Source organism: Numida meleagris, chromosome 1 (assembly GCF_002078875.1).
Source record: "Numida meleagris isolate 19003 breed g44 Domestic line chromosome 1, NumMel1.0, whole genome shotgun sequence".
Classification (NCBI taxonomy): Eukaryota; Metazoa; Chordata; class Aves; order Galliformes; family Numididae; genus Numida; species Numida meleagris.
Window position 1 is genome coordinate 68,823,807 of NC_034409.1, and position 12,724 is coordinate 68,836,530.

General features: G+C 44.5%; 1 protein-coding gene across 9 annotated transcripts in view; it reads right to left on the minus strand.

Moving 5' to 3' along the window:
• The window catches only part of ITPR2 (inositol 1,4,5-trisphosphate receptor type 2), a 313,815-nt gene extending 301,097 nt beyond the window's left edge, over nucleotides 1–12,718 (minus strand). For 7 of the 9 annotated variants that reach the window (XM_021392091.1, XM_021392086.1, XM_021392094.1 and 4 more), the window contains exon 1: nucleotides 10,489–10,733. In XM_021392091.1, the coding sequence (XP_021247766.1) occupies nucleotides 10,489–10,718 (230 nt within the window). In that variant the 5' untranslated portion in view covers nucleotides 10,719–10,733. Of the gene's footprint in view, nucleotides 1–10,488; nucleotides 10,734–12,488 lie in introns of those variants that run through there. The other 2 variants (XM_021392096.1, XM_021392113.1) reach the window with 1 other exon arrangement.

The window sequence follows — 12,724 nt, forward strand, 5'->3', positions numbered from 1 at the left end:
CACTACAAGTTAGACCATTATCACACCCTGTATCTTAACTACATAGAAAAATGAGGCACAAAGTGCAATCAAGACTAAATTCTCCCTAGTTCATTGTGTCTCACTAATCTGCAGACACTTCTCAGCCTCTGTATATTTTCATGTAAAAATGTGTCCAGGAGATGTTCACATCACCAATAAGGCTTGAATGTTTCCACTTCAGTGTTTGGTTGAATGCACAGTCCTCGCTGCCCAAAAGTTTCTTTATTTTAAAGATATTTGCTTTATATTGAAACAAAACTTCTGAAGTACAATTCACTGTTCTCATTCACTGCTGGGCATGTTTCATGCAAGCCTACAATCTCAAAGACTTATTGGAATACTTTGAATTTTAAATTTTCCTTTGATCTATAGGTGGCTTACTCTTGACTCCACAAAAATCATTTGGAAAGGTTTCTTCTATTTCCAGTTTTCTTTGGTGCCTGACTTCACAATTGTCAGGTCACTTCCTGAAATAAGTCATGAGTATATCATTGTAACTATGGTTCTAAAGCCATAACTCTCAATTCTCTGGCAGAAAGAAAGCTAGGCTCTTCAGCAACACACTCCATTGATGCCACAACAAGATACTGTTGGCACCAGGGCTCTCTCTTATCAATCATGCAAACATCACATTTCCTGCACCGTTTTCCACATCCTGCTTACACATCGCCAAATCATACATTTTTTTCACATCTGCTATGATTTTTACAGTCCCTCAGCTCCAGCATTTCCAAATACATGATACAATGTCTGAAATAACATAACTGTGCAACAGTGATACCAGTCATTCATTTTCCCCCACCTCCTATGTACTGTCTCACTTCTAAACAGTGTGCTTGCCTGATGGGACCAGAAAATTTGATCTTGCCACTCTGTGAGAGGAAGTTGCACTTTAAGACAATTGCAAGAACCAATTACTTCCCTAAATTCTCTCCTTGGGAAGCTTCTGGCTGCTCTGAAGTCCATTCCAGGAAGCCAAATGCATTCTTCAGATGGATGATTCAGGAGGTTTTGCATCTTATTCAGTAGGTTTTGCAAATTATGGGAAGGTAATTTCTTTCTCAGCAATCTCATTCCTTGAAATAACCAATCCTTTGATCTTCTGCCTAAGGCAGTATCAGCAGCTAGCCTCCAAAGAGTTCATTTGGATGAGGCACATCGTCTCATTCCGACTAGGAAACAGGATTACTACAGTAACCAAAAGTGATCTGCAAGATCACCTCTGAAGTCCACAAGTCTTTGCAGAGGCTCAAACACAAAACAATCCAAAGTTTTCCTCAACTACACTTTGTGGAAAACCAGATCAAGATCACTGTAATTATATTTCTGACCATCCCACTGACTCACCTTGCTCTTTGAGAACGGCTCTATTGCCTGCTCGCTTCCAGATAGTCTTTAATTGCAACCTTATAAAAGGTTTCACTTTCATCTGCAAGTCACCATTCAAAGAGTTCATTAAGTAGCCTCATCAGATATTTGATTCCTTCTGATTTGCCCAGTTTTTTTTTTCTTTTTCTGACAGATTTATTTTTGTTTTAACCCCATACAGCTTCCAGTTCTAGTACTGGAGGTCATATCAATTCTATATGCACTCTTGAAATGCTGCACTTTTCTCTATGACTGCTTCTTATACCATGACTCCACAAGAACACTGGCCACAAATTTCCACATTGGAAGCTGGATCCTCCAAGTGATACCAGGTTATCAACAGTCACAAGTGATGATGTTAGTTCTGATGACTTAATGACCATTGAACTCTAAAGAAAAAACTGAGATGCTGTCAAGTATTTTCTTGATCATTTATTCACTATCATTTATTCATAATTTTTTTTAATAAATCTTGCTTTCTTGGACACAGAAGAAATGAAACAGTAGAAGTTTATCTGACTACAGTTTTCAGAGAGGACAGTGCTCAATTGCATTATCTGATTTTTATTTTCCTTGGGCCAATGTAGCAGGAATTCTTTGCCTATGACTGTTTTTGTTCCAGTTCTTTGTAGTTCTATGCACTTGGGCATATATAGTTTGCCCTGTCAATGCTGAATTTCTAAGAAAAGCATTGACCCAGTTTCTTGGGTCACACAACTCAGCTTTTACTCAGCCGTTACCAGGTATATGTGCTTTGGATGGTGACTTCAATGGTTATGTTGTTCCATAAAGGAGGAGGATTTTACATCATAGTTGAATGACAAATGAAGAGCAGTAATTATACTCACCAGTTTCAGTGAGGTTCAACATATGAGGCATGACAATAATGCCAGCAAGCGTAAAACTCTTTACAGCCCATATTTTTTTTCATGTGATAAAACTGAAATATGTGATGATAATGTGATTCTGAGTTTTTAGATATATACTTCAAAAAGTTTGATACATGGAAACTGTAATGAACCAATCAGTTTTGTCACAGCTGGCTTTCTCCAAGGTTTGCCATGAGATAAGCAAACACAAAAAAAAACTATGCAACTTAGCACTGAATATCTTTCTAGATCAACATTTATAAAACACAGTGGTAACCCAGACTTGAAGTCTTAAAATCTTGTGTTATATACGACTATTGGTTAACAACCTTGAGTAAGTCATTCCTCTGCTTGTGTCCCAACTCTTATTACAACAATTCCCTTTAAAAACACTGCAGATCTACAGGTGAAAATCCAGACCAGCACTGTCCCTCTTCCAGCCCTACTGAAGTATAGCGGCTGTGCTAGGCAGAGCTTAATCACAGCAGCAAACAGCTTAATCTGTCACAGAAAGGAAACAGGTGAAACAGTCCCATGGACAGGAGTTTGACTCCACCACCCCAATGTGCAACACTGCTTCCAGTGAGGTGTTGTAACTGAATTTTACGTGTAGCAGTTTTACTATGTCCAGCATACTGCTAGATAGGGAAAAATAAATAAATTGTGCAGTAATCAGTCTTTACATTCACTGGTGGAAAAACCTGTTCAACGACAAAAGTTAATACAGACAGGACTTGATGCCTGCCAGGTCCTGACCTTGTGTTTTTTTTTCACAAGCAATGCCATCGCTACCATAAACCAAGCTCACCTCTAACCTGAATCCTGCAATTGCCCAGGGTGCATAGCAATGCTTCTGACTTAATGGCCAAATTCTCATTTATCCTCAAGTAATCCTAGAGAGGTAGCCAGGGAAGCAGAAATCTCAACCTGGATACTGTTGAAGAGGCATCCTGTTATTAATTGCTTCATAACATATTTGCCTTTTTTAAGCCTACAGATGCTCAGGTGTAGGGCCTACTGTCATGGATCTTGGCTGCTATTTTGTTAGTTACTTCTTCTTAGCAAAAGTATAGATATTATCATAACAAACTGTCAACAACACCCACAGAAATAAATTATTATCTCCTCACTTAAAAATAAAAAATCCATATCCACTAAATTCTGTATGTTTTGTACTTTTATCATTTAAAGGCATTTTTTTTTGTATTGTAATAGACTTTATAAACAGCATTCTAGGATAGCAATGACACGTAATCCTACATACAAAGATACCTGAAAATTTCATTTGAAATTTGAACTGTCAGTATTCACTGCAACGTTCGACTTTCCTATTGTGACATTAACAATAAAACCCAAAATATTTATTATAGCAGCTCAATACTTACAATACCCGTTTAATGTCAAAGTTTAATTTACTAAGTTCAGTCTTCAATCTGAGAAGCACTACAGACACTGTCCTACCTGATTTTTGAATAAGCAAACCTGACTTCTTCTATATACCAATTTTAAATCAATGAAATGTCACAGAATTCTTCACTTAACTTCAACTTTCCAGCTGTCTGCAAAGTCAAGCTCACTGTGCCCTGTTTTTCCAATCTGGGACATGAGTGAAGTCCGTGGACTGACACCAACATGAGTGACAGATGGCAAGGAAACGACGCTGCACTCAGCTGAAGCTGAAGAGTAAAAGCTTCTTTGGAAGAAAATGATAATCAAAGTCGGAAATCGACCAAGACGTCAAAGTTAATACTATTAACAGGCAACTAAGCTTTTTTACTCAGCACAGTTGTGCTTTTTTTTTAAGTCAAGGAAAAGAAATTGACTTAGCAAGTAGCCTCGAATCAGAAAAAAAGGAGCTTGTTTAGTGATGTATTTTTACATTTTTACCAGTCATAACTACAAAGACCTGCTCCTAGTGTTTTCAAAACTGATAGTCTCAACTCAATCTATTAGTTTTGTTTACGGCTTTTTTTTATTGTTTCTGAAGCCTAAGAAAATATTAACCAGACATAAAAGGTGACTGAGAATATTTTAGCAAAGCACACTGATTCAGTTATCTGGAACAACTGCAGAGCCTGACAGATCTCCAAGTTCAGCTTCAAATGAGATCAACAAGGTCATGCCAAAAGTAGTGTTCCAGTCTCAGGTGCTCTTGTACCAGTAGTGAGACCCCCTCCTACAAAGAATGTGCCTTGATAAAAAGAGAGCAGAAGAAAATTACTACTAAACTCAGGCCACTTCTTACACATCATTTTTTTTTTTGTGATCATTCCTATTTTCAAGCTTCCCTCCACATCCATGAGGGAGAACAATTCACTTCTGCTTAAATGGAGGTTTAGAATACTCAAAATTCATAGAGCCCTGGGAGTTGGGACTTCACAAATAATCCCAAATATTGCATTAGGATAAAACTATATCTGTCACGTTCAATACAGCTGCCCCCTAAAGCTGGCAAGCTAAACTTTCCAGATATCAGAGCTCAAGATTGAAAAACTACCCAAAATTTCATAGGCATCAGGCTGCAGATATCCTCTGGAGCCAGGCGAAACTCCCCACAGCAAAACGAGACATGTCCTGCAGGGTTCCTTGGTGGTTTGTGCCTGCTGGGCTCCAGCTTGCACCCCAGGCAAGGCAAAGAGGCGGGGAGGAATGCTAGCACAAGTAAAGAGAAGAAAAGCCCGTGAGCTGAGTTTCAGTCTGTTAACTGTGGGCACTTTAGTGTAAAGTCTGGGGCTTACCATGAGTTTCAGCAGCTGTTTTGCTATTCTGCAACTGCATGCTTTCAGCTGCCTCTGCAACACTCATTAACTTACATATGTCAAGTGCAGGAAAAAAAAAACTGTTTGAAATTCAAACAAGCCTCTAAAAGAAAATCAAGATAACGAGTCCAAGCGTTGGATCATAACAAGTTTCTGTATTTTGTGATTCATATGAAAAGCTCCAGTTTCAGGGTTTGTTTTTCTTTTAAATGACATTGATTTTTATCTGCCAGAGGTCAAAGAAGAAAAACTCGGTTACTGTTTTAACATTGGCTCCTGCAGTAAGTTCAATTTGCAGTGTCAAATGACAACAGCCACACCTCGATACACTTTTCTAGACTTCTTCTGCCAGGTAATTTCAAATGAATTTCAACCCCATGCCTTCTGTCACATGGTAGCAATCAGCCTAAAGGGGCATTTCAAACAAACTGTCTTAAACTTGTTATCTGTAAGATTACAGGAATTCATTAAGCATAGCCTTAGTTGCTAAGTGCATGCGATGTCCAATGCTTTGGTAACGAGTCTGCCGTACACTGCAAATATGGAACAGGACCATGTTAGTAAGGCCTGCTTTGTGCTTTGAAAGAGAATTGTGTAAGGTAGTGTAGGCAATACTAAAACTATTTCTACTATTTCTTATTCTGAGGGATTGATTTTGCAACTCAGACATTCTCCTAGGGAAGGCAGTATTGTTATGCATTTTCCCAAGCAACACCAAGATCTCTGAAAAAACAAAATCACATACTCAGCTGACTGAGACCAAACCGGCCTCAGCACAGACCTCCACCATTTGAAACAGCAAACCAAGCAGCAGCAGCATCAGGCTGCTTGCTTCTGTGCCGAGTAATTTGAAAAGAAATAAGACAATTTGCCAGTAGCTTTCAAAGCTATTTTCCAACAGCAGGGGACTGCAGATCCCTCAGCAACTGTCCTTCTTTTGTTTCTGTTCACTCCCACTTTCTTTCCAATAGGTTCTGCCTGTTGGATCACGCTCACCAGTCCCTGCTCCACCACACACACCTAACTGGCCATGCACACAGGGTGCCTGGATCTTGCTCTTCTGACTTCTCCGCTACCTCACCCCAAGACAAAGAGCAAAGCTGAGCAGAACCAGCAGCACAGGAGCTGCTAAATCCAAAGCCATTACTACGGGATAACGGCCAGGGGCAGCTGCCAGCACAGCCCACAGTGTCACAGTGGTCCAAGTTAGATCGTTCCCCATCTCAGTGCCTCCAAAAGCCCAGCCAACGTTAAGAGGAGCAGAGGAAGAGGAGCCCGCCATGCAGGAGGAGGAGCAGGCCTCACAGCTGCACTGCCACTCCAAGCGGCTCTCCACACAGTTCTGCAGGATCTTTCTTTACCAAAAGTCAGGGATAACCAATGGATTTTTGCTTATCCTATTCTCAGAAATGTTTCTGCTGTTTTATCTGAAAATTTCCACACAAAAAAGTTCAGCCCCGGGCATCTCGCCCTCTGTACAAGAAGTTCAAGGCACAGCACCACTGCAAACAGCGGGATCCAGGGTGTAAGGGGTCCATAACATGTTAAAATATTCATCTCTAAATAAGTGACAAAATACAATACAGACAAGGAAACAAAGTAAAATCCTGAACTATCAATTCCCTTTCTTCGTTTTTTCTATGAACACCCCTAATTGAGTGCATCACAGGCACACCTGAACTCCACTGCTCCTCTCTTCATACAAGAAGGCATAGACCCTTCAGTGCAAGCAAACACCAGATCCCCACGAGCACCAGGGACAGATCCAGCAGCCGTGATCCCGTGGCTCATCACAAAGCGCAGCAGCACCCATGCCATCGCCACTGAGGAGCGTGAGGCCCAGTGCGATGCCAGCTGCCCACAGGTGTGAGTGCCTCTCACCACAGTAATTGCAGACGGAGCCGATCCTTCCTTCTGGGGCACTTTTAAAATATAGGGTACCCCAGATTCGTCGTGCATCTGGGAACCACATAAGGACTGCTGACCTAAGCCTCTCATTATGCAGAAGGCAGCTAAATACAGTTTAAAGTCATACAAGTTGTTAAACAATCCTCCCTCTTTACTGACTGCTTCCCACACAGCCCTGCCGAGAACTGCAGAAGCTGTAACAGCCACACCAGTCATCTCCACTTAAAATTAAGTCTCCTTTTATTTCTACCAGCACACGCAGCTTAGGGGTAAACTCACTTTTACTTTAAATCAATTGGTTCTTTCCCTAATCCCGCTTCACTCTCCACTTCTGTTTGTCCTTTGATAATGAGCTCTTTGAACCAAGGATATTACGTTTCAGCATATAGCCTTATTAATCATAAGGCTTTAATTAAGGCTACTGCTGCGCTCCTTCACACTCAAGCTGTGCTCTGTGTGCAGGCAGAATGCCTGGAAGAAGCCGGCCCCCCCGGGCTCCTTACTTGCTGCATTCCCACAAGAGTGCTTTGTGGGAAGCCCCGTGCCATTGTTTATTTAAAGGCGGCACTCTTGTTTGGGATGAGCATCAAAATAAGTTCATTACAAGCAGCAAAGTTGGAGCAGCGCCCAGTTGTTAATGTGAGGGGATAATTGCAGAAGAGATAAGCTTTGATATATGTATTGAAATGCAAGGTAGGCAAGACACAGATTTTTATTCATATGTCTCTGCTTATGCGGTATTTACTATAAAGTCAATGAAGGTATTTAATAATGCATATAATATATCTCATGCTTTAAAAAGTTATCACAGAAAAGAAATACACAGTGTAGCTGCAAAGTGGCCCATAATGAGCCAATTTGACTTCTAATTTGCATCAGCAGACACTGAAAGTAGTTGCAGAATTCAGACCAGTGCTTTTGCATTAGGATGATGACAAAGAGAAGGTATTTCCGAAAATGCTAAGCCTGCAAAACAGAAAAAGTATTAAGACACAGAATCAAACTGACAAATTTCATCAGGAGGATAAGGCACCTCTGTAACAAAATGCAGCAGCGCTTCTGCCCACAGGAAGGAGGAAATTCATCTTCCCTCCCTGTTCCACATATTACTATGTTCTGTATGTATCAGAATTAAATTATGGGTGATTCCAGTTATGCCACTTTCACTTTCTTCAGGCTTCTTATTCTCTCCTGACTAATTACATTTTGTCAGCTGGCAAAAGAAAGAAAAATTTGCTGTTAATTATAAGGATGTACACAGTGCTCCTCAACCATAGCTTACAATTTCAGGCAGCATAAGAGAAGGATGGAAAAAAAGGTGCACTTATGAAAATACTACACTGGCGTGTTGTAGCATCATCAGTAACTACATCTTTTCTCTTAGCATCATTTCTGAGGCCAATATGACAACATATTTTAGCCTTTGTGGTATTTGTAATATTTTGGGTTATGCCGTTCAGTTTCTAGCGAACATCATCTCTTCACAAAACATGACTGATGCTGTTTGCATCAAGTCCAAATTCAGTGAGACAACTAACACACTAAGGCTTAGTAGCAGAACCTAATAAAACTGTGATACTCATTTCAAGTAAAAAAAAATGTTCAGTCAAATGAGAGAGACTGCTTGAGACAAATCAGCGCTAAACTCAAGAAAATGAGCTGAGAGGTGGATTTGATGACACTCGCAGGTCCCTTCCATTTCAGGATATTCTGCGGTTCTATGAAATCACAGATTCTTTTTGCTGCTCATTAGAAATGCTTGCACCACCCAACAGGCAGCCCCCGCCACGTCCCCCATTATCCACACTCAGTGAGGTCTCTGTGGCCCCACACCGCAGTGGCTGTGCAGAGGTGAGCCAGGATCACAGCTACTCACCATGACCGGCAGCCCCATTGTCAAACTTCCCAGCAGCTGATGCTGGCTGCTGTGGATATTTACCGCTTTTCCGCCTCCCCAGCTGAGAACATATTTTCCTCTCATTGTACAGAAAGGTGATTAGAAGTAGCTCCAATTCCCAGCACACATCAGTGCCCACACTTACTGCCAAGGCACTGGGAAGGTGGTCTCAAGGCTCAGACACCACTGTAAGATAACCTGTGATACCCAGATCCATCACCTGGCTCTGCCACATACTGTCTGCCTCTGGGACATAAAGCCTCACACTGTGCAGGAGCTGAGACACTCTTAGAGTTTAAAAATGAGGGGAAAAAAGATGTTATTAGCATAGTTCAGTAATCCAGTACAAAACCTACTTTGAAATGGCAGAAAAATTACCCATGGGTGCAAATTTGTTTTCCCAAACACTGCTCTGTACCAAATTGCAGGATGAACAGTTTATATACACAGAAGCATCCTCCTTTTTAAAAAAAGAAGCAGAGAAAAAGAAACAACTCAAACCTTTGGGACTGGAAAAGTCAGATTACACATCACCAGCATGTCAGAGCAGCACCCAGATCCAGAATATACCCAAACTCAAAAAAAAAGTGCAGGCAATTGCTTGGACCTCTGTACCTCAGCTATCTGAAGCCTGCAGCATCCAACAGAGAATGCTGAGCTTTAGAACCCTCTCTTAGATGTCCCAGAGGTGCTCCTGTCCACTTGGATCCACAGTCTGCAACATCCTTCTGAAGACAGGCTTTCATGCCTCTTCTCCAAAACCTCACCACAACCCTATTCTACAGATGGAAAAAAGAGGAAGAGTTAGGAGCGGGCTGTCTTACTTCCCTGCCCCTGCCCCCAGCCAGCGCTGACTCGAGATGCGGAAGAGACGTTTGGTTTCCTCTTCTGACTACAGGATCACATTTGACAGCACAGCCCTTGCTCTGTTTCATCCACAGCTGTTTATAGTAAATAGAAAAAAAGCCCTGCGCCAAGGACGGGAAAGCAGGTTTCACTCAGCCCAGAGAAGTGCCCAGCCTTTTGGGTCCCACTCCCAGAACCTCACTGCCCCAGCAACTCCCAAAACCTTTTTGCAGTCAGAGGTGTGCAGAGGCACTGCTGCCTTCATAGCATCCCCAGGCATGCCCACCTGGACACAGGACGAGGAGCCCTGGTCCCCAGCTGCCAAACAAGGGAGGACCACCAGTCCTCCCTGCTTAGCAGGAAGGTTCCCATGCTCAGGCTCCAGCAGGTATTAAGCAGAGCCTACGCTCAATCTGCACAGCTCAGCTTCATCTTTCTTTTGGCCTTAAGTTTCATGAAGAAAACTGAAAACGTGAACCTTTCTGTATCAGCAAGCAAGCAAAAAATATTCCACAATGCACGAAACCCAGCCTTTGCCTGGATCTTCGCCTCAGCACTAATCTGTTTGAATAAGGCCACTTATACATGGGTCTCCCCAGCCCGGAGAGGTGCTGTGCACGCCTTTTTACCTTATTTATAGCACAGCCTCACTCATGCTTTGTTTAAGAAACAATTAGCCTTTGACAGCTTAAAATAAACAGCACTCTCTCCATGCTGCAGAGTCACTAGATCCAAGCTGGATTTAAAGTTCTTGCAGCTCATTGAGATTGATGGACTGCAGAGTGTGAGCCACAAGCTGGTTTGCCCTCCTCTCCCTCACCTTGGCAAGATGGGGACACCTCTGCACAGGCGCTGGCAGAGCAGAGGACCTCCAGCAGGCAGGCCGGCCACAGATGCACAGCAAATGTGCAGCTGGACAAAGCTCTCTCCTGGACTTACTGGTGCTTTCTTCCCTGGACTTACTGGTGTTTTCCTCTTGCCTGGTTGCAACCAGCCCAAAGGACCAAACCAACCGTGCTGGCTGGCACAGGTAACAGCACCTGGCAGCATGACCTTCAATGTCTGCCCAACTCCTGCACCACCAGCAGAGGGTCAGCGCTCCCACTTAGAGGGCGTGGGAGTTTTCCACTGGCAGCTTCACTTTTCCTTTGGGGCCTTCAAGCTCATCAGCTTTGCTCCACAGCCATCTTTGGACACTGGGGAGCACAGGATGCTGAAGAGCTGCCAGAGCTACTTTGTGCTCTAGAAGCGCTGAAGGAGAGACACATGCAGATATGCTGCCTTGTCCTGGAGGTGCCCTCCAGCTGGGTTACCTTGCTTTCACTATAGGAAAGCCTGGAGAGGCTCAGACTTCTCCTGCAGAAGCGATCCTTCGTGCCATAAGCACACCACAGCCTTGGTTTCCTGTCCATAAACACTCTGCCCTGGCTCCTGGGGACAAGAGGCTCAGCAGCCACCAGGTAACTGAATGCAGAAGTGAGAGAGCCCAGCAACTCAACAACAAACCATGCCAACACAGAAAAAATGCAGGGGCTACAGAAATAAGAAACAATAGCCAATGGTTAGCAGCTGCAGAAAGCAAACATTTTCAGACAGGATTTAAAATTAGGAGAGTCAGCAAAATAAAAGGAGATGTGAGACACGATACAGACAGTCACAGATAGAAAAGGCACGAAATTAACAAATAGAGGAACAAACCATGGAAAAATACTTGTTAACAGATGAAATGATCGCACGCAAGGATAGGAAGTAATCATAACACAGAAAAAATACAGAGGACTATGAGCACCAGCCTCCTTCAAGTAAGGATACCACAACAGGTACCGTCACACATTGCTGCCATCCTAACACTGCCCTCACTTGTAGCCCCACTGTCGGGCCTTGGAGCACCAGCAGCTCAGCAGCAGGAGCCAGGCACACCTCACAAACTAAGGGTGGACTTCTGCATGGAGTGCATTTGCTTAACTGTGGTTCTGAAGGTACAGCTGATGTCTGAGAAGCAAAAACTGACGTTTAACCTGGTCTTGAGCTGCCTCGTGGACTGAATGGCTATGATTCGCCCCATCAGCATGCAGTTAGGGCGCGCTCAGGGACACGCTCACCTTGGCCATGTCACCCAGACACTGGGGACCCTGCATCAGGGGGACCCCTCGGGGTTGTCACCACAGCCACGCTATGCCTTGGGTAAAGAACAAGACGGGCGTGCTCCCGGCCACCTGGAGGCACATCCCTGTGGGTGTGTGGGATACCAAGGGGCAATCGGAAGCATGCACAGAACCCCGAGCGAGCAGGAGAGGGGCAGCCACGGTTGCACTGCATCCTTCCATCCCGCACCGAGGAAGCACAGCTCGTGGGAGAAGCATCCCCACGGAACGGAGTATCTGGCTACGAGTGGCTGGTTATTGCCCACCGCATGGAAGACCCCACCGGAACACGAGCGAGGGAGGAGAGGCGTGCGTTCAACGAGCGAGCAGCAAAGCACTCCCAAGTTTTTGTCCTTTCACACCTTCGCAGCAAATCACACGCACACCAAAATTCAAAATAATAATAGTTAGAAATAAATAAATAAATAAATAAATAAGCTCAGCAGCCGCGGCCACGAACGCGGCGCACACGCGGCACTCGGGCCGGGGCGCTCGGGGTGGGCTACGCCGGACAGAGCCGAGCCGAGCCGGCTGCACGGAGCCGGGCCGGGCCGCTCCCCGCTGCCCCTCTCTCCTCCTCCGCACTTCCTACTTTCCCCGCTCCGCCAAGCGCCGCGCCGGGCTGGCAGCGCGCTCCGCCGGCCGCTTCCTGTACCGCCGCCCGCCCCGCACTCACCCCAGGGTGCTGATGAAGCCGTTGACGGAGCCCTCGGCGTAGAGGGACACGATGTCTCCGATGTACAGAAAGCTGGACATTTTCTCAGACATTTTGCCTCACTCCCCGTTCATCTCGCGCCCCGCCACCACCCCCGCCCTCCTCGAAGCCAGACGACACCGGGGGAGGCCAGAGGAGCGCGGCGGAACGGCGGCGAGCGCGGGCCCGGCCGCGGCTCCTGCGGCGCTGACAGGAGC